The following is a 24,270-nucleotide window of genomic DNA, read 5'->3' as shown; positions in this document are numbered from 1 at the left end:
AGTCATCAAAATACTACGCAAAATTTCATAAATACGATACACTACAAATATTAAATTTTCGATTAAAAAAAAACTTTAAAAATCTTACTTTCGCGAAGATATGCAGATCCACGTAACGATGAAAGATTACACCGACGAGCAAATCTACGAAATTAATACAAAAAATGTTAGTACAAGTAAAAAAAACAGAAAATGCGAAAAAACTGATAGAGTTCCGCTAAAAAGTAAAAAAAATCCAAATAGGCGAAAATCGCTGTAAGGTGTTCGCGAACTTCGGTATGTAAAGAATTATAGCGACGGTAGTCGAAAAACTCGTCACCATTAGCGACAATTTTTGACAAACCGTCGCCGATCTGTCGCTATTAGCGACGGGCAAGAAAAACTGTCGCCTATTGCGATAGATTAAACAAACCGTCGCAAAATAATGCGACGGTTTTGTATTATACCGTTGCACATGGCGACGGGTGATACACCCGTCGCACAAAATAGCGACGGTGTCACTAAACCGTCGCTAATATAGCGACTGTTGTTGTAAAAACCGTCGCTATTATAGCGACGGTTTTTACAACAACAGTCGCTTACTTTAGTAGACGACGAGTTTATGAATTACCGTCGTTATTATAGCGTCGGTGTATCAAAAACCGTCGCTAGTCTTTAAATGCGACGGTTTATCAAAAACCGTCGCAAAAAAAGCGACGGTTTATCAAAAAGCGTCGCTTTAGTAGCAACGGTTTATCAAAAAACGTCGTTATTCCATCCGTTTTTTTAGTGGTTAGAGAGAATTGTGCTTATTTTTTGTGCTAAAATGTACAAAGTATAGTTCATAAACAAGCTAATTAACATGTTTTTTTTTTAATTTTAAATTAAATATTTGATTACTAATATGACAAGACGGGCAAAAACAACACGGCAGATATAGATATATAATTGTAGGGTCTTCGTGTTAATTGCTTTGCTTTTATGACTCTGTATATATTTGTCCCTTTTTATTGTTAATTAATAAAATAATAAAAATCCCTCTTACACAAACAGCGTTCTTCCTCAATCTCAATTCTCTATTTATCACATATATCGCGTTATTCTAAGGCCATCTCCAACCCAAAATTCTATTTTAAAGCAACTCTACTTTAAAATAGTGTAATTTCTGCATCAAATATTATATTTATCTCCAACCCATCTACTTCAAATCTTACTCTAAAAAGAATATTCTCATAATATTCCTTTTTAAAAATATATTTAAATTATTTCTTATTAATTATTAAATATATATTTCTAATTTTATTAATATAATTATAAGTATCGTTTAATATTTATTTAAATTATTTAATTTAAATTGTTTAATGATTATAAAAATTGTTTAATAATTATCGTTTAATATTTATTTAAATTGTTTAATAATTATTAAAAATTTATTTAATTGTTTAATATTATACGAATTGAAACATAAATTATTTAAATGGATAAAATATAATAATACATGACTTTGAATTAAAAAAACATAATACAAATACATGACATTAAATTAAAAAATACATTACAAATATAATTTCAAATATTTGAATGACCATATATTAATACATGACTTTCAATTATTAATACTAACAAAATATTTTTTATTTAATATATTAATTAAATGCTTTTAAATCATTTAAAATATATTAAAGAATTCATATATTATTAAATATATTATTTATTAAATTAATCATAATTTAAAAATAATAAAAAAGTAAATAAAAATTTTTTTTAAAAAAATACAACACCCTGCGTCAAATTTTGACGCAGGGTGCCTCCTGCGTCAAATTTGACGCAGGAGATGTGGGGCGCTATTTTGGATTCCAAAATAGCGCCCCGGTTGGAGAATACCGGGACTTGAAAATAGCGTGAAACGCTATTTTCAAGTCTCGGTTGGAGATGCCCTAATAGAACCCACATTCCTTCACACACTTCAGTCATTTCTTCTTCTCTGATCAACAAGACTTAATCTCTCCAAAAACCCTAATTTTCATCCGTATATGGAGGAATGGGAGGCTTACTCTTTGAGGGGAATGTTGTCTGGCTCGAGACCATCGACAAGATGTAGCATGTTTAAACGTAATAAGAAGACAAAAGTTCAGAACTTGTTGATTCTTGAACTATATATTGATACATAGTGTTTATGACCTCGGACCAGGCTTCATTCCCCTCAATTTCTTGCTCCCTTTTGATCTGAATTTTCTGATTCACTTGTTGGGTTTCTCCTAAGGGGTAATAAAATTTGGTTAGATTTATGAAGATCTTCTTTGTTTGAGCTAATTTGGATACTGTGTGTCGATCATTTCTGGTGATTTCAAGTTGATTTATGACATAAGGTTGTAATCCATGCACGAGCAGGTTGATGTAATGATTAAAGATTTTTACACCACTGCAAATACGGAACTTTTTCCATCATTGCCAGATGATAATTTTTTTTTTATATATTGTCAGTTTAATGATTTTTGTAATGATTCTACATCATGATCTGCTTTGAATCTTTTTGATCCGCCCCTTTCATGACATTGACCTTTTTTTTTTTGCTTTTTCCTTTTTCGTCAATGCAGCTTCTTCGCTAGAACTTTTCCCTGTGTACACGAAAAGGTAATTTCTCATGCTTAAATTCAAATCATGCAAACTTTGCCCCTTTTTTGGTAAAAGACACAGAAGGGCTGGGACTGAGACCTGAGTTTCGTTTTAGTTTGAACCAAGCTAGATCTGTAGAGATCATGGCGGCGAAGGAGCCGGAGCGAGCAAGCAGGGTGGATAGAAAGCTTTCTGTCGGTCGACTTCCATTTTTTTTTTTATAAAGTCCCATATTCTTTTAAATTTATAATGATGATTATAATGTTATAATTATGATTAACCTGACAAAACTGTATATATGATTCATCTTTAAAAAATTTTTGACTTTCAAGAACTTTAGCGTAGACTCCGAGATCTTGGATTCACCCAGAAAATATCTAGCCCATCAAGTAATATGTGCTGGTCTTGCTTTGGTTATCATGTTTCCAAATTGGTTCTCAAGGTATCATGTGTAAGTGTATTTTATATGTTTACTAAAATTGAGGCTGAAAATTTATTCATTCGACTAAATAACTATTGCCAAACAAAAAAATATACGTTGGGACTTTTATGAAATCTACCAGTAATTCATTATGGCTAGTTTCATATACAGTGAATGTGCACGTTTCCCATCTATGCGAACCTTTTAGTTCATCTGTATAATCAATGTTAATAAGCGATGGAAATGGAACCAATGATCCCTTTTTATTGATTGAAATGGTTTACTTTCAAGGCCAAACATGTATGATCAATCTACCTAAAGACAAAACTGGTGCACGTGCACGATACCAGCTGATTGGTACCTATTTTATCATTGAACAAAGGGTTCAAAAAGTTATTCACGTACGCTTGCTTCGAAATCTTGTAAAAAGTATTGGTTTAAAAAAAAAAAAAAAGAATCTTGATAGAAATAAAATTAAAGGAGCATTTTTCCACCAAAGAGCTTAAATTTGAATGCAGGAAGCGCGTCATTCATTAAGCTCATTAATTATTACTGAATTATTAAAAATATTTACAATTTACATTTATTTTAATCAAGTGAGGAAACATAAGTACGATTTTAATTATATAAGAATAAGAATGATTATTCCAAGTTATAGATAATAAATTTAAATTCTAGTACCGATGAACAAATCATGCATGATGCCTGCATGTCGCATCTACATAATAAATCATAGTTTTAAAATACTATTTTTTGTTAAAATATAATTGACAAAAGTGGAAGGTGTGATCTTACAGCATTGAGAGCATCGGGCCAGTGTACCTTTAGCTCGGCTACTTGGACAGTTTCCTTTTCAAGGGCCGTCGCATTAGCTTCATGTCCATAATCCTTACTGAATGGGCTCTGGCATACTATGGCATGGGTCGGATAGGATTTAAAGGGTATCAATTTTGAATGGATATTTTCTATACTAATTAATTAATCATCCGATTGATTTAGATATAGACAAATATGTATAGGAGTAATTAATATATATATGTCATAAGGTTCGATATATAGGTAACATATATAGTTTAATTAATTAACATTTTCGATAGTAGAAGGGGTTGATCACCAACGTACACTCAACTAAACTAATTAAATTCCAAATATATACCTAATTAGAAGGAAAAAGGATTAGAAAACTTGAAAAATCCCATCTTTCCTATACCCTAATATATATTTATAAATAAAACATTTCCCCCTCTTAATTATTATCATCTCGTTCCTCAACAACGGGCATTTCTCCAAATTCCCTCAAGCTCTTTAGCAAAAGCCTTTTGCCTTCCGACAACAATGGTTATGTGATCCTTGTCCTCAATAACCTTAAGATTAGCCCTAGGGATTCTTGCTCGCATGTTATAGCTGCATTCGACTGGGATCAGTTCATCGTCTCGGCCATGAAATATCGTCACATCACACTTGAGTCGATTTTTAACCTCGTCTATGTATCCTTCGATTTTTCCAGCCGTCCCGCAAATTATATTGTGTAATGTATGCCACGCAGCGTTGTGAGTGTGAAGGAAGAAACCCTCCATCAAGTATGTTCTCATCCTGAAAACAAAGAAGACAATCGATCACATAAAATGAATAAAAATTGGTGTTGGAATTATCTCTACTATTATATTATTAAGGGATAATCAGATAGGATATTATAGCATTGAAATTAATATCCATTATTGCATGTCTGTAAATATATAATGAAATCATATAAAAATTAGTATTTTTTCTTTAAAAAACTTTAACATATATATTCTCATCTTTTCAGAAATATATTTTTACAGCTAGCGCTAGCTATTGGGCTCATACAAAGCAAGCAAATGTGCATGAGAATATATTTCAAGTGAAATTTGTGGGAAATTAATGATTTAGTTCGAGAAATCAAATTTATGCCTCGCTACTATATATAAATGTAGTAATAGAACACAAACAAACATAATTAAATGGAAAGTACGACGTAAATTAAAATGTAATAATTTTTTTTGGATAATAAAATTTTAAAATAGCATAAAATTGTGGTATATGTTAATTAAAATAAATGATATATAAAAATAAAGCGCACCTGTTTCTTGTGAATAGTTTGGTGAGAAATTCCCACAAGCGGTGATTTTTGCATATAAGAAGACAAATGGTCCTGCTAATATGCTCGTACCAGCAAGCCATCGACGTGCCAAATCCAATCAGCGGCCACACGCGCCGTGGGGCTATCCGTCTCATCATGTATTGTGTCGCTTGTTCGCCCTTCGGTGCCGGAAAATATGGCTGCCATGCATCACCATTTTTGGTTTCAAATCCAAAAATATTTTTGTTTTTCTTTATTCATTGCCATTAAATTAGAGAGATCCTATATTTTTCATAGGTATATAAAGATTAACAAAATTAATATTTAACGACTTTTAAAACTGAATAGAATATATGCTTTTTTTTGTTTAAAATAACAAAAAGGGTAACATATTTAATATTTGTGGACGTGGGGTTTTTGGAATCATCATAAAAAAATAATTTTTGTGACATGCATGTATTGTAGAGCTAGGGAGAGAGACAGAAGAGACACGCGGCATCAAATCTGGAGCGTTACGAATAATTACTTCATCTAAGTGAGGAGGACACCATCTGCAATAAATGCAATGAAATCAACGTGAAATTGCGTACCGGCGCGAGTAGCGTCAGCGACTTGACCGAGTTGGGATGGTTCACAGCAAGCGCAAGGGCCAAAATGCAGCCGAGTGAATGCGCCACGATGTGGAAGCATTTCACTTTGTATGGCTCCATTACAGACCTTTCAATCATGTCCAAATGCTCCCTCAGAGTGTACAAAGAATCTGTAGGTTTCGGGCTCCTCCCGAATCCCAGCAAGTCCACTGCCAGTAATCTGTACTTGGATTTTGCGGACTTGGAGAAATTTGGATATAGTGTCTCGCTCCAGAAAGCAGATGATGATATGAAGCCATGGATGAATAGCACATCTTCTTGCGCGTTATCTGCTAGAAAAATCTCAGTTTCTTGAATAGCCATTTTGAAATGTGCAGTGGACACAATTATATACGTAAATAAATCTATTTTGGTTTTTTATATTATAAATTTAAATTTTAATTGTGTATTTTTCGATTTTTAGTAATTTTAATATTTTTTATAGAAAATAATGATGTTGTATCGCATATATCAACGTTGGGATTGTGACACATCAAAAATATAAAAATTACGAGCTAAAATTAATATGAAATTCGAGAACATAAATTATAAATAAAAATAATTTTCCTTAAATTAAATGTTAAAGTTGTTCATCTCCCTCGTGCTTTTCTTGAGCAAATTAAATGATGGGGCTTCAATTAGTTTCTTTCTTACCTATCATTCCATCAGCTTTGACAAAAAGAGTCTCCTCCCTAGACGAAGTCCACGAGGTGCAAGTTTCGCAATTGCAATCGGACCACCTGGGCACGGGGAACGTTTGCTGCGCTTGCAGCATTATTTCGATGATAGTCGAATTAACGGTGTAAGTCGGTCGCACCGCCCCAACTCGTCTCCTCGTTTTCCTGGATTGATTTCTAATTACCGTAGATTTCGAGGCTTCGGACACAAGGGAGGGGCGAGTGTATAGTGTGTCGGAGATTTCTTCCAGCTGCAGCTTGCTGCAGGTTAATCGAACAATTTTCGATTCGCCTTGCTCCGAAACAAGGATCTCGCCACTTCTTGTGATCACTTCTTTTGAAGATGAGCAATAACAAGGCTTACATTCTGACTCGATCAAGAAATCAGCGACCCTGTACACGTAGCACAAGACGAAATCCAGGACGTCCAATAGCGCAAAAACGATGAAACTCATGATCTCATTCAGGAATGTCCCCGCCATTGTTGAGAACTTTTGGATGTGATTCTTCGTCTCCATTTTTGTTCACAAGTGACAGCAGATTATTTAATCTGGCTAGCAATTGGCAGGAAAAATGAGTGACGAATTTCTTTTCCTTAAATCACATCAGATTTCTTTTCCCTTTAATTCGAGAAAATGGCCACTCCCACAGGCTACGCAGGGAAAGAAAACATAATGTAAAAGGGTTCTTAATTCTTGAAAACAATGCAAGAAAAGATATTCAGAAGGGGACGAAGAAGAAATGGGATTTTTTTTAATACTTGAACAAAGACACGTAGAAGCAATTGAATTTATTTTAACACTAAAATCAGTTTGCAAGACATGGGGAAAGAAATAGGGTTGGTGGTGGTTGAACCTCCAGCAGAAGAAGATACAAGTTTTGCTCAAGAATTTAGACTAGACCCACCCTTAACAAGCTAAATAAAATTGGTTCCTAGCTTTTCATTTTACATAAAAACTAGGGGATCGAACTTTTTATAAAACCATTAAATTAAATCACAAAAATTGAAGACATCGCTTTCGTGCGTAAAGTAATTACCACATTTCTTCCCTCGTTATATTACGTATGGTATAGACAAACCAAAATTAATGATGCAACCATTTTCAAAGGGAATAGGTCCCAAACTTGAGGCATTAATTGAAAGTTGTTTAGGCCACATGACTCCCATCTCTCCAACCTCTATATTACAAAGACAAAATTATCTCAATCTTCTAATCCTTTAATCAATTACGAGTTGTTAGCTAGCTAGAGATGTGAATGTGAAATCACTCCCCTCATCTTATGAGGAGATTAATCTCATAAACTATTTATAAACGTATCTTCGGGTTCAAATTTATCGTGGCGGAATCGAATTGGGTCTAGTTTAGATAACCTGTAAAACCAGTACTCATGATCTAATTTCAGTCTTGCCAAGATGTAAAAAACAATAATCTATTTGTCTCGTAGGTTGTCATGATCCAAAACTACGTCGTCTCGTATACGAGCTTCGTGATGGCTAAGGTTGTCATATGCATGGAATTAAGGTGACATATGCAAATTGAAGGGATCAATCTTGGTCCCGAACAAAAGTAATAGCCTTGTTTGTAGAGGTGTCAAACTATAACAATTTAATTATTAACATATATATTTTCGTTTTTTACTTTTTTAAATATAATCGTCCAATTATAATTTAATATACACAATTATATACTATCTTCCAATTCAAAAAAATTGATTCTTGTTAGACACCTCGAATTTATAGAAGTTGAGATTCTTCATATAAAATCACCATGAACATTAGATGAATCGATGGAATCAACACTAGTTTTCAAGTATATATTATACGAAAGTAACTAAGGAGAACATTGTTAATTATATTTTTTTTAATTACCAAACGGGTCTTCTGATATGAAAATTAGAGTTTTAAACAAAAGTTATATTTCATGAACCTTTTTAAGATATATAAAAATATTAAAATTACCGATAACTTGTAGTTTATATGACATTAAAGTCCTAGATATGGAACAAAGTCTCGAGTTTAAGACTCAATTGAAAAAAACATCCAACGGAGGCTTCTTGATAATAATTTTCCTATATCGATCAAACCGATTACCTCATTGGTACTTTAACACTAGAATCTGCTGATTATTTTCTTGGACCAATTCCTTCGGACCTGTTCAAAATCGTACCTTATCTCTGAACCCCTCTTTCTTTTTAAGGATGAAAATTGCAGTTTATATATCAACAATTTGCAACACATTTGGGTAGTTGAAGCATGGACAGTATTTTTTTCCTTGGGACGTATTCCCTCTTCACATTTTTCTTTGCTCTAAGTTTACAAATCCTGCCTAGTTTTTCTTACACTTCATTTGTGTTTGGTGATTCCTTAGTCGATGGAGGCAATAATAACTATTTATTTACGCTATCGAAAGCAGACGCTCCACCTTATGGCATCGATTTCACGCCCTCCGGTGGCCAGCCCACTGGAAGATTCACTAATGGTCGTACCATATCAGATATTGTAGGTAATTAATTAATTCTTTCAAGTGCTTGCACGATTATTTTTTTTCAAATGGCTTCCCCTTGAATGTGTTTCATTACCACTGTTCACTGTAATTAACGTGTATTACGACATCGGTCGATTTTTACGTTATAATAACAATAGAAGCTTCTTTGATGCAAATATATGTGGAATAATATGCAAATGAAGAATTAATGCGATTGAAAGATTTACGGGACCTATCAGTTCACCTGTTGATCAGATATTCATATCAAGAAAAATTTACATCTAATGTAATGTGAAAATATATTCAATTATTTAGTTTTTTAATATTTGTGTGTGTGTGTGTGTACATACATACATACATATATATCAACAAACTTTTCGTTAACAATTTTCTTATTAATTCCATAAAAATGAACTTTAAAGATTCTAGAAATGAGAAAATCCAGTAAAAAATTTCTTGGTGTATATGTAGGTGAAGCTATAGGAGCTCAATCATATCCTCCGCCTTATCTAGCACCTAATGCCGCCGCCTATTCCATCCACACAGGAATTAATTATGCTTCGGGAGCTTCCGGGATCCTAGATGAGACTGGAACTTTATTTGTCTGTATATTTTTCCACTAATTTTTCCTCAGTTAAAGCATATAATTATATATTTATACGTGCATAAATATTTTTAAGGTAAACTAATTCTGAAAATTTGTCACAGATAGGAAGATTGCCATTAAAGGAGCAAATTAACAATTTCGAGAAAACGAGAGAATACATTGTGAGTGTAATGGGAGTAACAAATACAACCAATCTCCTCAAGAATGCAATATTCTCCATAACAATTGGATCCAATGATGTCATAAACTATTTCCAACGTCCGATGATTCCATTTATAGGCAGCAATAATGTTTCTCCAACCATGTTTCAAGATTTCTTGGTGTCCAATTTGACCCTACAACTGGAGGTAACAAATATAAAGTGTGAAATTTATTTCAAGTTTTTCTTTCTAATTATTCAACGTTGAAAAAGTTTATAAAATTGCTTAAATATACATCTTTTAAGAAGTTGTCTCCTAAAGTGATATGCTAATTGGAGTGGTTGAAACTTGAAAGGAATAGTTTCTAAATTCGAATTACGCATGAAATGGTTAGGAAAACCAATCCTGAATGTTATAGTTAAGTTTTGATTTTCTTTTTTTATGATTATTTCTTGATGCTTTATGTGATCTCTAGCCTGGACTGATAAAAAGGTTGAGTCACATTTTCTGATTAGTTATATTTTTCGTAAAGCAACTGTATGTCTTTGGAGCAAGAAAATTCGTGGTCGTGGGCATCGGACCTCTTGGCTGCATACCCTTTATCCGAGCCATCAATCTTATTCCATCCGGAAAATGCTCCGGTGAGGTAAATGCTTTGGTTCAAGGCTACAATCAGAAACTGCAATCGAAGCTTGATCAAATGAATAAAGATTTACGGCCTAACGCTGTCTTTGTATATGCGAATTCATACGACATTTTCAGAGATATCATCCTCAATTATCACAAATATGGTAAGCTAGTTATCCAGATTACTTCTCCTTTCTTCAAAATTTTCATTCGATCTACATGCATGTACGTACTAAGTTTAAGACACATTTTGTCTATCCTAATAGATATAAGACCATGAAATGATATTACCAAACATCATATATATATATATATATATATAGGTTTTGAGGACAACGAGGGGCCTTGTTGCGGAGGATACTTTCCACCGTTCGTGTGCTACAAAGGGAGAGACGTGAATTCGAGTTCTTATTTGTGCAGTGACCGGAAAAAATACGTGTTCTGGGATGCATACCACCCCACAGAGGCAGCAAATATAGTCGTAGCTAATCAATTAATGAATGGTGATAAAAGTAAGAGCTACCCTATGAATATTTGGGAGCTTTACAACTTTGATTTCAATTGAATAATTATTTCATCTAACTTTTGTATGTTACAAAAAGCTGTTCATGAAATGTCATTGGTACGTACTAATTGCCTCAAACTCCATAACCACTTAGATTTGCATGTTTATATAATAAAAAAATTAATATTATTTAACAATTATTACATGGATAAGATTTTTTTAAAAAATAAAATATGACGAATGTGTAAAAAAAAATTCATAATGTGACGGCATGCATGGTGGGGTACACTAAACACAGGTGTAGAAATCATAGACAATTATTTCAAACAATAAATGCTACCGTTCGTAAATCAGTCGGCAGTGGGCATACGTTACGGATGGATAACACAATTTTATTTGGCTGTATATTGACTTGGTAAAATGCTTTCTTTTTATATTTTATTATTATTGTTTGATTAAGTTTTTGTCCTTTTATTAAAAACTTGCCATCTTTTTGCTAGCGTTGCATCCATATATCTGATATTTTTGTTTTATTTTTAATTTAATTTTTTTATGTTAGGAATTATATAATCATTTAAAAATCCAAAAGTTTGGATACATGTTAAATAACATATTTTAGTAATATTAAAATTTTTGGAATATTGATATGATAATGATAAGATAATGTATAAATTTACTAAAATATATTTTTATAATATTTTTTATTAAATGAAAATAAAATATTTTTATAATTTAAAAAAAGAAAAAATGGAATTTTAAAAAATTCATCATCACACCAAAGTTGGATACCTTACGTGTCTCAAATTTAATAATATACTAGTGTATCGATGCATGCGTTGTGTGCTTGTACAATATTTTTTATAATCCACTTGTTTTATATTTAAATGAATATCAAAATATAATCATAAGAAATAGTGAGAGACTATACTGCAATTTTGATATATGAATTAAAAAAAATAAATAGAAAAAAATGAAGGAATTGAATCTACGACCTGATGAGGAACAAAGACTTCATTCGCAAAGTTACAGATGACTTGCATTAAAGTTTTAACACTTTATTAATATATAAAATTATTAAAATAGAAGACGATACCAAAAATTTATTACTATAAATATATCAAATTTAATAATATAATATAGATAGCATAGACATATACATATATATTGGGCTGAAGTCCTACAGAAAAACTTAATTAACAGATGCGCTATCAAATTTGTGGACCTTATTTGGACAATATAGCGTGGAAGCCTACATATATATTAAATGCATTATATCTATTATTCTTTTTCAATAAAATGGTGGAATTTTTGGAGTGGTAAAATTATATAATTATAAGTATCAGTCTCGGTTGATCCACTCGTTATTTTAGCCAAATAATATTAAAAGTCCTGTGTTGCTTCAGAGTGGTCCAATTGACAATAAAATTAGCTTGCAACACTGGGGGGGGGGGGGGGGGCGCATCTTTTTTTTTTAATTACACCAACATCCTTAAATTAATCTTAATTTGTACTTGCTTTACAACTTGTATTAAAAAATCTTGATATCTTGTCGAGATACAAACATTGGTACGCAAATGTACAAGATACGGCCATGTTGGCATTCCAGATTATTAGTTAAAAGGAAATAAAACATTAGACGATGATATATATACATACCTTGTTAGTAGAATTTTACTTTTGAAAGATTTTTAATGAAAATTACAGAAAACCTGAATAGAGATTTGTTCTTGATAATTTGAGTCACTGCTGAAAATTGATATTGGAACTATTATTTCTAATAAAGAAGACATGATAGGAGACCATCCAAGTCGAAATTCGATGTAATTAATGATTAGACAGATTGACCACCCATGTTACCATTTTCGTCTTTTCTTTTATATGGGACGCACTACTTCGGAGTGGATGTCTTAATTTTTATAATATTTCAAACCCGAAGAATCTCGATAAACTTTTTTCAAGACAGAATATTTTTAGGATAACTTCGACCCGAAAGAGTAGGAAAATCAAAAAGCAAACCTCCAACTCGAAACTTTGACATATTTTTTTGTAGCTTATTTTGTACAAGAAAATGGTTCCAAAAACAGTGAAGCAAGCCAAACTACCATCATAAGATGTGGATCACATATTAAAATAACTAATTTTTTGTTGAATTTTATGAGAGAGGTGAATAAATTAATGAGATCGTTTGGTTCGAAAAATAAGATGACTAAGGATGAAAGACATGATAAAATGTGAGAGAAGCTAGTAAAAGCGAAAGGATGTCGACCTTTCAAAGAGACCACCTCATTCCCACCATTCACCATGCATATGCTGTCATTAAATACACAGAAAGAGGTGCACCAGCATGTGATGCACGTAACGTACTTTTCCCTCTCCCTCTCTTCAAATTGCCTTTTGATCAAATGGCTTGAAATTATGGGCCTACTCCACTTAACAGAGCACAAAGGCAAGCACAAAAGCAAAAGAAATAAGTGATATTATCGGTGGCCAGGAATATCAAAGTTTCTTCGAAAGAAAAGGCATCCAATCTTACCCAAAAAAGATCAAGTTAAAGCAAGATTTACACCCCATGTTAATGGAAGAGATGATCGTGGTGATGATGAAGATAAGAAGCCAAGAAGCTTCCTCTACCTCTGTTCATCAACACAATAACCATAACAATTTCCCTATCACAACTTCAATTACTTGCCCAACTTGGAAACTTTATGAAAATCCCTTTTATATCTCTCAACAAAATCAAACGCTGCAGCATCAAGAACACAGCTCAACCGATAAAAAGCAAATTCACAAGCTCCACCTCCCTATATCCGACCGTAAAATCGCAGCTTCTTTCTGGGATTTGACGTTTATCAAGCCTTTCATGGAATCTGAACTCGAAATGGCTAAGGCGCAGATCGATGAGCTGAAAGCTGAGCTAGAGAGTGAGCGAAAAGAACGTAAGAAAATGAAGTCTTTGAATAAAAGGCTGGCTAAGGAACTGTCGGAAGAGAGGAAGGGTAGAGAAGCATTAGAGCGAGTATGCGGAGAGCTAGCTAAAGAAATTTCATCTGATAAAGGAGAGGTAGCGAGATTGAAGAAAGGCATTGAAGAAGAAAGGAAAATGCTGCGTGTGGCGGAGGTTATCAGAGAAGAGAGAGTGCAAATGAAACTGAAGGAGGCGAAAATCCTGTTGGAAGAGAAGTTCACTGAGCTGGAAGTAGCTAAAAAGATGGGAGTTGAACCATCTTTATCATCTTCTTCAGAAGCAAAACAAGAAGCGGGGATTCATAATCAAGAAACCCATGTCCATACAATAGCGTTTATTCAGAAAAGATCGTCTCCAGACGCCGAAAATCCTCACATAAAAAGAGGGATTAAAGGGTTCGTCGAATTCCCGAAAGTGGTTCGGGCAATTGGGTGCAGAAGTAGCAAGCATCTGAGCAACAAGTTGGAGTGCCAAAAGGCTTAGTTGAAGATTCTGCTTAAACAGAAGGCGCCTGTGAGATTTAATGGCGTGATTTCAAGATAAGATCACATATTTTGATTAGTTTGATGTGCTAATTATATTTTTGTGATCGAATTTGTTTCTCTTTAATCGGTAGCTTGAAGATTCTTAAGCTTGCAGTATGCGAATATGGCTTATCATCCCACCGAGAAGAAATCTCTTGAATAGTTTAAGAAAATGTTTGATTCAATTGATAGCTAGCTTTGATTATGGATTTGTGATTAATTTAGGCATTTGTGATCATCCAAAGAAAAAGTTCAACAACATTGCAATTAAAAGGATGGGAAACTATTCCTCAAAAAAATTGTTTTAATCTTGCTTTTTTTTTTTTAATTGTTCTCGCCATTTGTAAGATCTGTTTAGTTGAGTTAATGAGACTGTATAATAAATAATATTGAGCTTATTAAAATATTTGAATACGATGTTGANATATATATCAACACAAAGTGTGTGCATAAACAACTAGTTATTAAGTAAATGATAACTCGTAATCATAAGTTTTGGTGATACACTTAAAACTTAGCAAAATAGTCAATTCATAGGAAGCATATCAGAAGACGATTCGTCCGATATCAGAAGAGCTCTATCGATTCAGTGCAGATGGTTCTCTCATCTTAACCATCTTCGTAGATCCGTAGTCGAGCATGGCGAAAGCTCTTCACCAATACTATCAGTGTAACATGAATGATTCGACTGTTGCTCCATCCCTACATAGCCTGCTTTTACACTCTGGAAGCTTGGACTTCTCAAGTTCTGGTTCAAGGTACCGAAACCAAAATTCGCATAATACGGCTCTGGTATAGGGTATGTGAGACGTTTTTTAGCCGACCCTCCACCACGATCTCTATCGGGAGTGGAAGGCCTTTGTCTTGGTGCACTATGTGATCTAATCCGGGCTTTAGCCGACTCGGTGCTAGCCATGTAATTGGGCATCATGGTGTTGTTTGAGCATGGCATGGACCGTAGGCTCGGTGTATTTGCAGTCGAGTAGCAGCTACTTTCCTCTTTTAGGCATCTAGGGCTCGAAGAACGAACTTGCGGGGGTCGTGGTTTTGATACAATGGATGGGGTTATAGGAGATTGAGTAATATTGTGAAATGATGATGATCTATGGTGAGATGAGACCGCGGCATGTGGGATAGATTGTCTGTGAAGTGGGCTTTGGCAGTTCGATTTTCGACCATTCGTCAAAGAATATGTGGACGTCGTTTTTTGCGAATCAATCTCAACGGTTTTGAAAGAGTCTCTTCTATGATCTGTTGAAGCCCTGCTGCTGATCTCCCATTGCTTTGTTGCTGTTGTCCACTTATCAAGGTAACTTGCTCTGTTTTCGATCCCGTTCTCGCCTTCGTTGTATATCTTATTCTGAAACAAAGAAATGGTTTTTAAAACCTTTCAGATCAAGAGATAGAAAAGGTAAGCAATGAAACAGAGTGGTCTGAAGTCAAATCACACTCGAAAATCACGGAACAGTTCATATTCAAGAACTATGTTAAAATTAGTTCATCTCCATGAAATCTACATTTTTCATGTTTGCTGTTTTAACTTCCGTTGTATTCTTGTTGATATTACAGTAATATCATTTTAATACTTCTTTCTGCACCTCAATGGCATATATCCAGACACCAAGAACTAACTACAGGCGAAAAAATAAAAACAAAACTGGTGATGACCCACCGGCCAACCTTACCTCAATACTTCTTGCAAGCAAATCTTGGTCAATTTCTGACGACCAAGGTGCGAGGGACCTCGAAATGTGAGAAAACTGGTACTGTTAGCCCATTTTTTATATTTATCTCATGTCATAAACCTTAAAACATAAGAGCTCAATCCCAAAAGTTAGCGTGAAAACTCCATCCAATTTATTAGTTATTCCACATTTTATTGCAGATCTCATATAAGACATGTAACGTAACAAACATTTTGAGAAACCAACACCCACAATGGCCCAAAAATATTTTTTTGTGGAGCCAATATGAGACACTTGACACTTATAGCCCCACTTTATCAGTATTATACCTTGTTAACATATAAAAATTATAGTTGAGCCATACTTCGTAAGTTTTTGTATCAATGGAATTATTATTTTACTGAAAGTTATTGTAAAGACAGAGACCTGTTTGGAGAAAGCAAAAGCCAGGGTATTTTCACGCGTGGATTCAGCTTCATTTCTGGCTTTTACAAATTCATCGAGCTCCTCAAGTGTACTTGGGCAGTCTCTCCGTTCATCAGTGGCCCAGCTTCCATCTCTAGACTGTAAAGTGAACATCATCAAATTACAATCAAACAATTGTATAAAAAAAATATAAGACAAATAAATGAAGAAAAACATACCATGGACCTCCTGTTTCTTATGTCTTTAAGGTACATAAAACGGTTTGTGTCCCCAGGCATTGATCTTCTTCCGCCATCATGTGAAAGCCGGGAACGTTGATCACGCACCCGGGCCTGAACTCGAAGGAGAGCTTGCATGCATTTCATAGTCATATTAGCTTGTTTTCTTACATTCTGCCCTCTTATCAAAGCTTGAAGTTTCACTATTCCTTTAAGCGCTGCTAGAGCTCTCCTTGCCTACATTCATTCAAAACACTTGTAAGGAACTAGACGCCTATAATGGGTCAAATCGGCTAATGAATTGTTTGACTCGAGCTCCACGATTATTGACATTGAGCTTTTTTGTTATTGTTCGAAACCATGATTTCTTTTTTTTTTTTTTTAGCCTCCTATCTAGAACTTATTTTATCTTTGACTAATTTGACGTTGAGTCGGGTCTATTGTCATGGAACGCTGTTCTAACACTTACATTCTTCATTCAAAATATTCAAAGTCTTTACATAAGCCTGAAACATAAGCCTACAAAAATTTTGTAGTCACATTCATTTATCCATGAAATTTCAAACAATGAATCAATCGAAAAACAACTCAATTCAGATATTCCAAAAAGGTACCATCTCTGATGTAAGCAATCTAATAAGTCTGTAAATGACTTACTAGGTATCCCCTAAATGCTGTTTGAATGACTTTGGCCGAAGAATGCTGTTTAAACGAAGGGGAATTAGTTGGCTGAGTCAACCTGATTATCTCCACCGCCGCTCTAGCAGTTGCCACCGCAGCTTCAGCCGCGGCAGCCGTGGCTGCCGCCACGGCTATGGCATGTCTATGCTCGGAAGCCAACACAATTTCATCAGTTGTAACTACATTTCCTTCATTTACATTACTAGAATGCTTCTTGAACAGCCACCTCCTCTTCTCCGACTTCTGCGTAAAACCCACGAATCCAAACGAAAATTTTCGTCAAACACATTACACCCACAAATTACTATGCCGGAGAAAAAAAAAAGGAAATTTGCAGAATTAAACATCACCTTTTCTTCTTCTTGTTCTTGGATATTTTTTTGCTCTATTTTCCTTCTGCAGCTTTTCTTCTCAGTGTCTTTCGTTGGGGACCTGAAAGCCCTTTTCACTGCTGTCAACCATGAATTACCTCCCGTCTTTCCCATCGAAAATGGCGTGTAAAAGTTTGAGGAGATGTTCCACGTACAGAGTAGAGGAAGGAGATGCAGCTGGCTTTATAGAGAAAAAGAGTAAATTATATAATATATAAAACACACAGATTCGTTTATTCCTTGATCTCATTTGCATATTTATAATGGAAATTACGCCCCTAATAAAAACAAATTAACGTCGTGGATAATTTTTTATATACATAAAACCCATATGGATTTATGAATTAAAATTATTAATTTAATTAGCTAGTGAAAAAGATTGATTCAATAAAGGAGTTTGCCTGCAAGAAAGTTGGAGAGGAGCGGAATAATCTAAAAACTTCACGTTGTCCGAAGTAGGAAGATAAGTGATTTTTGACTTGAAATGGTAAATGGGTAGTTAAAAGCTCCAATTCATATGCGACAACCGTAGGTATTTTGTAGTGGCATTGGGAAATATTAACAAAGCACTGATGGGGGGTGTGGTGTCAGAAATGGAGGAACTAAAGGACATAAATGTGTGTGAGAGAGTTTCAAATGAAAGAAAGCTGTCACATAGGAACCGGAAATTGGTGTTCAGTCCTCAGTCGTCGATTTTTTTGTGTTCAGTCCCTAAGTACTTTTTTAGTACCACATTACCACATTAAGTGTACCACATTTTGTATGACATAATACCACAATTTTGTGGGTAAGGAGTGAACCCAAAGTATTTTTCACCAACTTTCCCACAAGAATCCACTACTTACATTAGTATGAATAATAAATACATAAAATTCAATTAAGGTATAAATAATAATTCAAAAGAAAATAAGTGGGCTGCCATTATTTTTCTCATAAATAATTGCTGACTCTCCTCATGCTTTCACGTGCTATGTGTCATAATGCAAGTGAACTAGCCACACACACACACACACAAAAGGGTACAAATACGTTGGGTGTTTTTCACTCTCGTTTTAGGGGGGCTTTCAATAATTTTATCGGTATAGAAAATAACATATCGTTAAAAAGAATAGAGGGTTTTTTCATTTGTTTTTTTTTTTTTGGAAGCCAAGAATCTTGTTATAGGGGGCATTTTATTCCCAAATTATATAAAATTATATCGGCAACTTTAAGACATGTGCATGTGCAGGGGAATCCAGATTCTATTTATTTTTGTTTTCGTTTTTTGGGTAAAGGGACCAGTGACAGTGGTGCATTTACCTCTGGACTGGTCAAGCAATATTGATCATTGATATTTGTAATTTTAGTTTCCCAATCTCCTTTTCTTGATTTGCTGTTAGTTTTATAATAATCCATAATCAGAACCGTATTGATTCTTTAGTCCTATAATTATCATTAATAACATCTTCACCCATATTTTGATAGAAAATTCTACTCTAAATTTATAACACATTTTCTTCCATTAAAATCTTACAAGCATCCAAATCGATCCCAGAGCTGAGCAACTAATAATAATGTACGGCCATCTAAAAAATAATATAATAATTGGAATTAGTGAAAACTTGTCCGATGTATGTATATATATATATATATATATATATACATACAGTAAATGATTTTCAACGGTACAAACAACGTGCATAAATCGATATAAACTCGAGTAAATATGCCTCGTTAAACATAGTTTTGTCGTATCATCTGGTAATAACGAGACAAGCGATAGATTTTCGATTATCCAGATAAGTCAAAGGATACGTATGCATATTTTTTTCCTTACTATAAAACACGTTTAATAATATTAAAAAAGTATGATTATTGAGAATAGATATAGTGCTGTTCCTTTTAAAATAATAAATAAATATGTATTTTATATATAATAAGAAGAAAATGCCTACTACTTTTTATTAACAAAGTAAAATTATAACCTATAAAAAAAATTAAAGTAAGATTATATATATAGTGCATGCAATTAGTGCATAATCTCGATTCAAACAGATAATAATGACGGGTTAAACTTTCTGACCCCGAATGACGGAGATTTGATTTTGTTCCTGAAAAAAGAAAATTCTTCGACTAATAATATTTTTTTATTTCAACAAAATTTTATCATTACGTGTTTTTTTTTTTTGTTTCATCAATACTATATATTATAGGGGTGAAAATTTACACGAACAACGTACTTATCAGCGAGATAAGACAACATCCAACCTCTTTTTTTTTTTTTTTTACACTAGAAGAAATCCAAAGATGATCAATATCATTGATATTCGATGATGTTAAATAATGTTACCATAAACTTACATGTAAATCGTGGATAATGTTGATTTAAATGTTATGTCATTTGAATGTGTCTTTTTATATTGTGATATTAGAGAGGTAACTAACCAAGTCGATAAAAAAATCGTTTTAGATCATAGCTCGAGATCCAACTCGTAAAGTCGCGAACATGTTTAATACAATTACTAACTATGGATGGATACATACTTTGGATAAAAGGTACACCCGCTATCCGACTAAGTAAACATTATACGGTGAAAGGTACAAACACGAAATCATAACTGGAACCATTAGGTTATATAAGCAGTTCAGTTCCCTTTAAAACAGAAATTAATGGATTTTAGAATCGAGATCCCAAATTGAATGTGAACGCAAATTGCAGTATTATTTATTTCTAAAAAAATCGGTCGCTGTGTTTCATAAAATTACGGCGGTATCTATCTTTCTCTATATTCAAAAAATAAAGTTGGAATTTAAGCGCTAAAAACCTCTCGTGCTAACGTTTGAAAATTGAATGAACTTTCGCCTTAACTAATTATTCCTCACTTCCTAGCACTCTGTCTTCATTCTGTAATTTTTTATTTTGTAAAATCCAAGAAAATGGGCTGTGTTTCATCCGCACTGCTCAACCAGGACGAAGAATTCTCCCAAATCGGCGGCTCAGCCGCTTTTAGCCACCACATTGTCTCCCTCACTTCCACCACTTACGGTTTGCTAAGTCTCGACCCACCGCAGCCAGCCCATCGGCATTCTCCCACCGCCACAGTCCCTCCCACCCCAAACCCTCCGCCACCGCCGTCGCGCACAACACTCGGCTCCCTCTTCCCAAGTCCACTTTCAGAACCCCGTTCACTTAGATATCAGCCTCTTGAAACTATCAACTCATGGGATCTCATGTCGGGCCTGGACTCAGACCGCATTCCCAGCTTCCGTTTCTCCCCTTCACCCTTTGTTCCTTCCAAAATCTCTGATTCTCCTCTCCCTCAGCAATCCCTTTTCTGGAAACTTAAAGAGGAAAACATCAACCCTAATATTGGTAATCCTGTGCGAGAGTCATCTAGTTCAAAGGATTCAAATTGCGTAGGAGATTTGTTTAATCGGTTTGAAATTATTTGCCCGCCAAATGGGGAGGATAAAGCTGTTATGTATTCCACAACATTGAGAGGGGTGAGGACCACTTTCGAAAATTGCAATGCCGTGAGATCAGCGTTTGAAGGGCTAGGAATTTTGATTTGCGAAAGGGATATTTCCATGGATAGAGGTTTTAGGGATGAATTAAGGGACTTGATGAAGGGGAAAGAAAGCAGTGAACTGATACCACCCAGAATTTTTGTGAAAGGGAGATACATAGGTGGATTTGAGAAGGTGATGAAGATGCTCGAGGAGGGCTCTTTAGGGGAATTGCTCAAGGGATTGCCTAAAGTGAGAGCGGGGCATGTATGTGAGGGGTGTGGGGGTGTGAGGTTCTTGCCCTGTTTTACATGTAACGGGAGTTGTAAAATTGTGACGATGGTGAATGAAAGAATGGAGATGGAAGGGGATCAAGCGAAGGGGTCTGTGGTGGTGAGATGCAGTGATTGTAATGAGAACGGATTGGTGCTTTGCCCAATTTGTACTTGATCCATAATGGAAAGTCCATAACTTTGCTTCCACGACCTCTCTGTTTGGTTTGTTTTCTACTCTCTTTTCATGTTATTTGAGTTGATTTCTTAGCATACGGAGTTCTGTTTCATGTTAAATGCACTTTCTTGATTGAGTTTTAAGGATAAATAACAGAGCTAGGAATTGTTACAGAATTTACATCTATGGTTTAATTGGATTCGGTGTTCTGCACTCAAAAAGATTTAATTGATCACATCACATTATCACTTATGAAGCTTTTACTTGGAAATTTGACATATTAAACTTTGTAGTTTATTTTCTGCAATGTTATCTTATGGTTTTTGCAGATAGCATGGTGTAAGATTTTATCAGCAGCAACCCTGGATTAAGGGCTGTAGAATTTTTCAAGTTTATGATTTAAATAACTTCATTAAGCAGTATAATGATCTCTTGGTCGAGCTTAGTTCCGGCGTCCAGGAAAGACAAATCTACTCTGACGTGCAACCATTTTCAAATTTGAGTTTTGACTTAATGAAACACTTGTATAATGTTGTAAGGAATTCCCATCTGCATGGTTATTCAATCTACAAGTGGGGAAAGATATTTGTTCACCCAAGGATTAAGATTCATTCATGTTAGAATTGCAATAGTTACTTTGAATCTTAAGATAGGAAAGACTGTATGCATCTCACTTAAGCCAGTTCATGGCTGAATTCCAACCTGTATGCCTAATGTAGTCATTGATTGTAAATTCACTCGCTGCAGATATATCCCTTCCCTGCAAGTTGCAGAAATTGTCGTCGAAAATAAGGATGCCATGCTGATTTTCTTCAATGTAGATTTGTTAAGGCTCCTAATATCTACATGTAACATGAGATGCTCATTAGAGAACGAGCAAATTCTTCGGTGTCAGTCCAACTTCCAGATCTTGGGGGATTTGTGTAATTTATCAGCGGATGTTTCTTGTATCAAGTTGCACACGTGAATATATTCTCAAACCCTCAAAAATGGTACCAAGATCAAGTCCCCACACCTCCAATGTATCAAAAAAATGAAAAATAGGTATAGGCTTTGCTCTACGAACGCACAGAATACTCATCGGAGTGATCTTATGTTTTTCTTATCTACGTCAGCTAATCCATTTTCTGTAATGTGATCTTATTTTGCCCTTTGTACTTGACAATATTTTCTTCTCTTGCATGTTGTGTTTATATCTAATGTATCCGCTATGTCGGTAGTATGCCGCGTAAAGGGAAACTTCAAAGCATCTGATGCATGAAAGTTTCATTGTTGGGTAGATGATTGATTATATTACGGAGCTAGATTTTGGTGCTACTCATGAATCAGTTTGATACTGAGTTTCTTGTTTTAATACCAAAGGGATGAACAATTTATTTGTGATGCCCTCATGATGAACCGAATTTTATGCTCTATTTAGCTAATACTCAAAACGGATGGCGGAATACCAGTCATAAAATTGTCAGCAAATTTTAAATTCGTTTTTTTCAAGAAATTGGTGAGGGAGTCTGTAATATTTCAGATTTAGTGTTGCAGCTCAAAATCTATATATTTTGAAAGGTGCAATCATTTGCATATTGCTACCAAGTCCAAATCAGGCAAAATGATTCCAGGTGCTCATGATTTAGCATTTTTGCTCGCCAGGAGATTGCTATATCTGGGTGGGTCATGACTTATGAATTGGATGAGGAAAAACAAAAAAATAATAAAATTCCAATCTACAAAATTTTACGTTCCAAAAAAAAAAAATTCCATTTAAGTTTAAACAAAAAATCGTATTAGACTAGCATAAAATATTTGATTTACTTTTTATGAATATGAATGTTTGTTTAAAAAGATTAGTGAAAGAGTAAATTTTCATGTATATATTCTATCTCTTGCATTATCGATTAGAGTTGTCAAAACAAATCAAATTTGTCGGATTGATCCTTATTAAGGTGGAACTAGTTTGCAATATCTTGACCACTCAAAATTTGGGCTTCGTATAATGGTGGTTTGTAGTAGGTTGAGAGTTATCTATTTCGTCCTGCCAAATTCAATACAAAATATGCTCAGATCCATTATATTGACTTTGTCAACTATATAAAATAGATGTATTGAGTTGATATTTATGCATCAGTTTTGACAGCGTTGATATCAATTCAAGTTATGACAAGTCATCGGAGTTTTGAATATTTGATTTGATGAAATTGTGGTTACGAAGGTCTGGTGGGTTTGTTATTAGTAAAGGTTTTGCGCTAAAATGTAGGCATCGATTGGGTGAAAGATAGTGAAACGTCACAGTTTTCGGAGAAACATGAGAAATCAGTGTGATATTATGTATTGTCCTCTACAATATGTGGACAGTAATTGCCCACAGGCCCTTCCCCTTCTTGTCAAATGATTAACAAATATTTTCTTTTTTTTCCTTAATGAATAGCATTTTGACTCTTTAATCTCCCACTATATACGGCTTTGTCGGTAAACCCCACTTTTATATTTAAAAAAATTTGGTGGTGGGCATCCAAACATCATGTGATATTTTCATTATTTTTTGATTTAGTCATATTATAATTTGGAAGTATTATTATACATTCAAATAAAGTCCGATCCATTTATCATTTGTCTTAATTCTCTTTTCTTACAAGAATTGGGTTTGGATAAAATCCAACTTCTTGCCACTCTTAGCAATATATA

The 24,270-nt window shown here is 34.2% G+C and overlaps 5 protein-coding genes across 7 annotated transcripts; 3 read left to right on the top strand and 2 right to left on the bottom strand.

Moving 5' to 3' along the window:
* Positions 1–4,084: 4,084 nt before the first annotated feature.
* On the bottom strand, positions 4,085–7,365 carry LOC140968542 (probable lysophospholipase BODYGUARD 3). Its single transcript, XM_073429549.1, has 4 exons — positions 6,401–7,365; positions 5,708–6,036; positions 5,118–5,317; positions 4,085–4,609 (listed from the first exon to the last, which is right to left on the bottom strand). The coding sequence occupies exons 1-4, from the start codon at positions 6,939–6,941 to the stop codon at positions 4,285–4,287; spliced, it is 1,395 nt and encodes a 464-aa protein (XP_073285650.1). The 5' UTR covers positions 6,942–7,365; the 3' UTR covers positions 4,085–4,284.
* A 1,312-nt stretch (positions 7,366–8,677) lies between these two features.
* LOC140968593 (GDSL esterase/lipase At5g41890-like) lies at positions 8,678–10,848 on the top strand. The gene is made up of 5 exons (XM_073429609.1): positions 8,678–8,927; positions 9,381–9,511; positions 9,618–9,863; positions 10,189–10,447; positions 10,607–10,848. The coding sequence occupies exons 1-5, from the start codon at positions 8,678–8,680 to the stop codon at positions 10,846–10,848; spliced, it is 1,128 nt and encodes a 375-aa protein (XP_073285710.1).
* Positions 10,849–13,051: 2,203 nt separating this feature from the next.
* On the top strand, positions 13,052–14,482 carry LOC140968533 (protein BRANCHLESS TRICHOME-like). Its single transcript, XM_073429531.1, is given in 1 exon segment — positions 13,052–14,482. A coding segment is annotated over 1 exon segment (939 nt). The 5' UTR covers positions 13,052–13,357; the 3' UTR covers positions 14,297–14,482.
* Positions 14,483–14,742: 260 nt separating this feature from the next.
* On the bottom strand, positions 14,743–17,886 carry LOC140968462 (protein IQ-DOMAIN 17-like). 2 transcript variants are annotated; one of them, XM_073429416.1, is made up of 5 exons: positions 17,638–17,886; positions 17,264–17,530; positions 16,607–16,843; positions 16,383–16,526; positions 14,743–15,637 (listed from the first exon to the last, which is right to left on the bottom strand). In XM_073429416.1, the coding sequence occupies exons 1-5, from the start codon at positions 17,770–17,772 to the stop codon at positions 14,882–14,884; spliced, it is 1,539 nt and encodes a 512-aa protein (XP_073285517.1). In that variant the 5' UTR covers positions 17,773–17,886; the 3' UTR covers positions 14,743–14,881. The 2 variants fall into 2 exon arrangements, with proteins under 2 accessions (XP_073285517.1, XP_073285518.1); XM_073429417.1 differs by having other exon boundaries at positions 16,389–16,526; positions 17,638–17,885.
* Positions 17,887–20,490: 2,604 nt separating this feature from the next.
* LOC140968547 (uncharacterized protein At5g39865-like) lies at positions 20,491–23,104 on the top strand. Of its 2 annotated transcripts, none has more exons than XM_073429555.1 (2): positions 20,491–21,641; positions 22,815–23,104. In XM_073429555.1, the coding sequence occupies exon 1, from the start codon at positions 20,575–20,577 to the stop codon at positions 21,592–21,594; it is 1,020 nt and encodes a 339-aa protein (XP_073285656.1). In that variant the 5' UTR covers positions 20,491–20,574; the 3' UTR covers positions 21,595–21,641; positions 22,815–23,104. The 2 variants fall into 2 exon arrangements, with proteins under 2 accessions (XP_073285656.1, XP_073285655.1); XM_073429554.1 differs by lacking the exon at positions 22,815–23,104 and adding an exon at positions 22,342–22,803 and having other exon boundaries at positions 20,493–21,641.
* Positions 23,105–24,270: the final 1,166 nt, after the last annotated feature.

This window comes from Primulina huaijiensis, unplaced genomic scaffold, assembly GCF_012295235.1.
Source record: "Primulina huaijiensis isolate GDHJ02 unplaced genomic scaffold, ASM1229523v2 scaffold37281, whole genome shotgun sequence".
Taxonomy (NCBI): domain Eukaryota; kingdom Viridiplantae; phylum Streptophyta; class Magnoliopsida; order Lamiales; family Gesneriaceae; genus Primulina; species Primulina huaijiensis.
This window is presented reverse-complemented; position numbering and strand designations above follow the sequence as displayed.

Coding starts and splice junctions, on each gene's coding strand:
- LOC140968542 (XM_073429549.1), bottom strand. CDS start 6,941: ATGGAGACGAAGAATCACATCCAAAAGTTCTCAACAATGGCGGGGACA. Junction 6,037..6,400: donor CAAAGCTGATGGAATGATAG/GTAAGAAAGAAA, acceptor TTTTTCTAGCAG/ATAACGCGCAAGAAGATGTG. Junction 5,318..5,707: donor CGCTGACGCTACTCGCGCCG/GTACGCAATTTC, acceptor GATGCATGGCAG/CCATATTTTCCGGCACCGAA.
- LOC140968593 (XM_073429609.1), top strand. CDS start 8,678: ATGGACAGTATTTTTTTCCTTGGGACGTATTCCCTCTTCACATTTTTC. Junction 8,928..9,380: donor TACCATATCAGATATTGTAG/GTAATTAATTAA, acceptor GTGTATATGTAG/GTGAAGCTATAGGAGCTCAA. Junction 10,448..10,606: donor CCTCAATTATCACAAATATG/GTAAGCTAGTTA, acceptor ATATATATATAG/GTTTTGAGGACAACGAGGGG.
- LOC140968547 (XM_073429555.1), top strand. CDS start 20,575: ATGGGCTGTGTTTCATCCGCACTGCTCAACCAGGACGAAGAATTCTCC.
- LOC140968462 (XM_073429416.1), bottom strand. CDS start 17,772: ATGGGAAAGACGGGAGGTAATTCATGGTTGACAGCAGTGAAAAGGGCT. Junction 17,531..17,637: donor AAGAACAAGAAGAAGAAAAG/GTGATGTTTAAT, acceptor GGTTTTACGCAG/AAGTCGGAGAAGAGGAGGTG. Junction 16,527..16,606: donor TAAGAAACAGGAGGTCCATG/GTATGTTTTTCT, acceptor TTCACTTTACAG/TCTAGAGATGGAAGCTGGGC.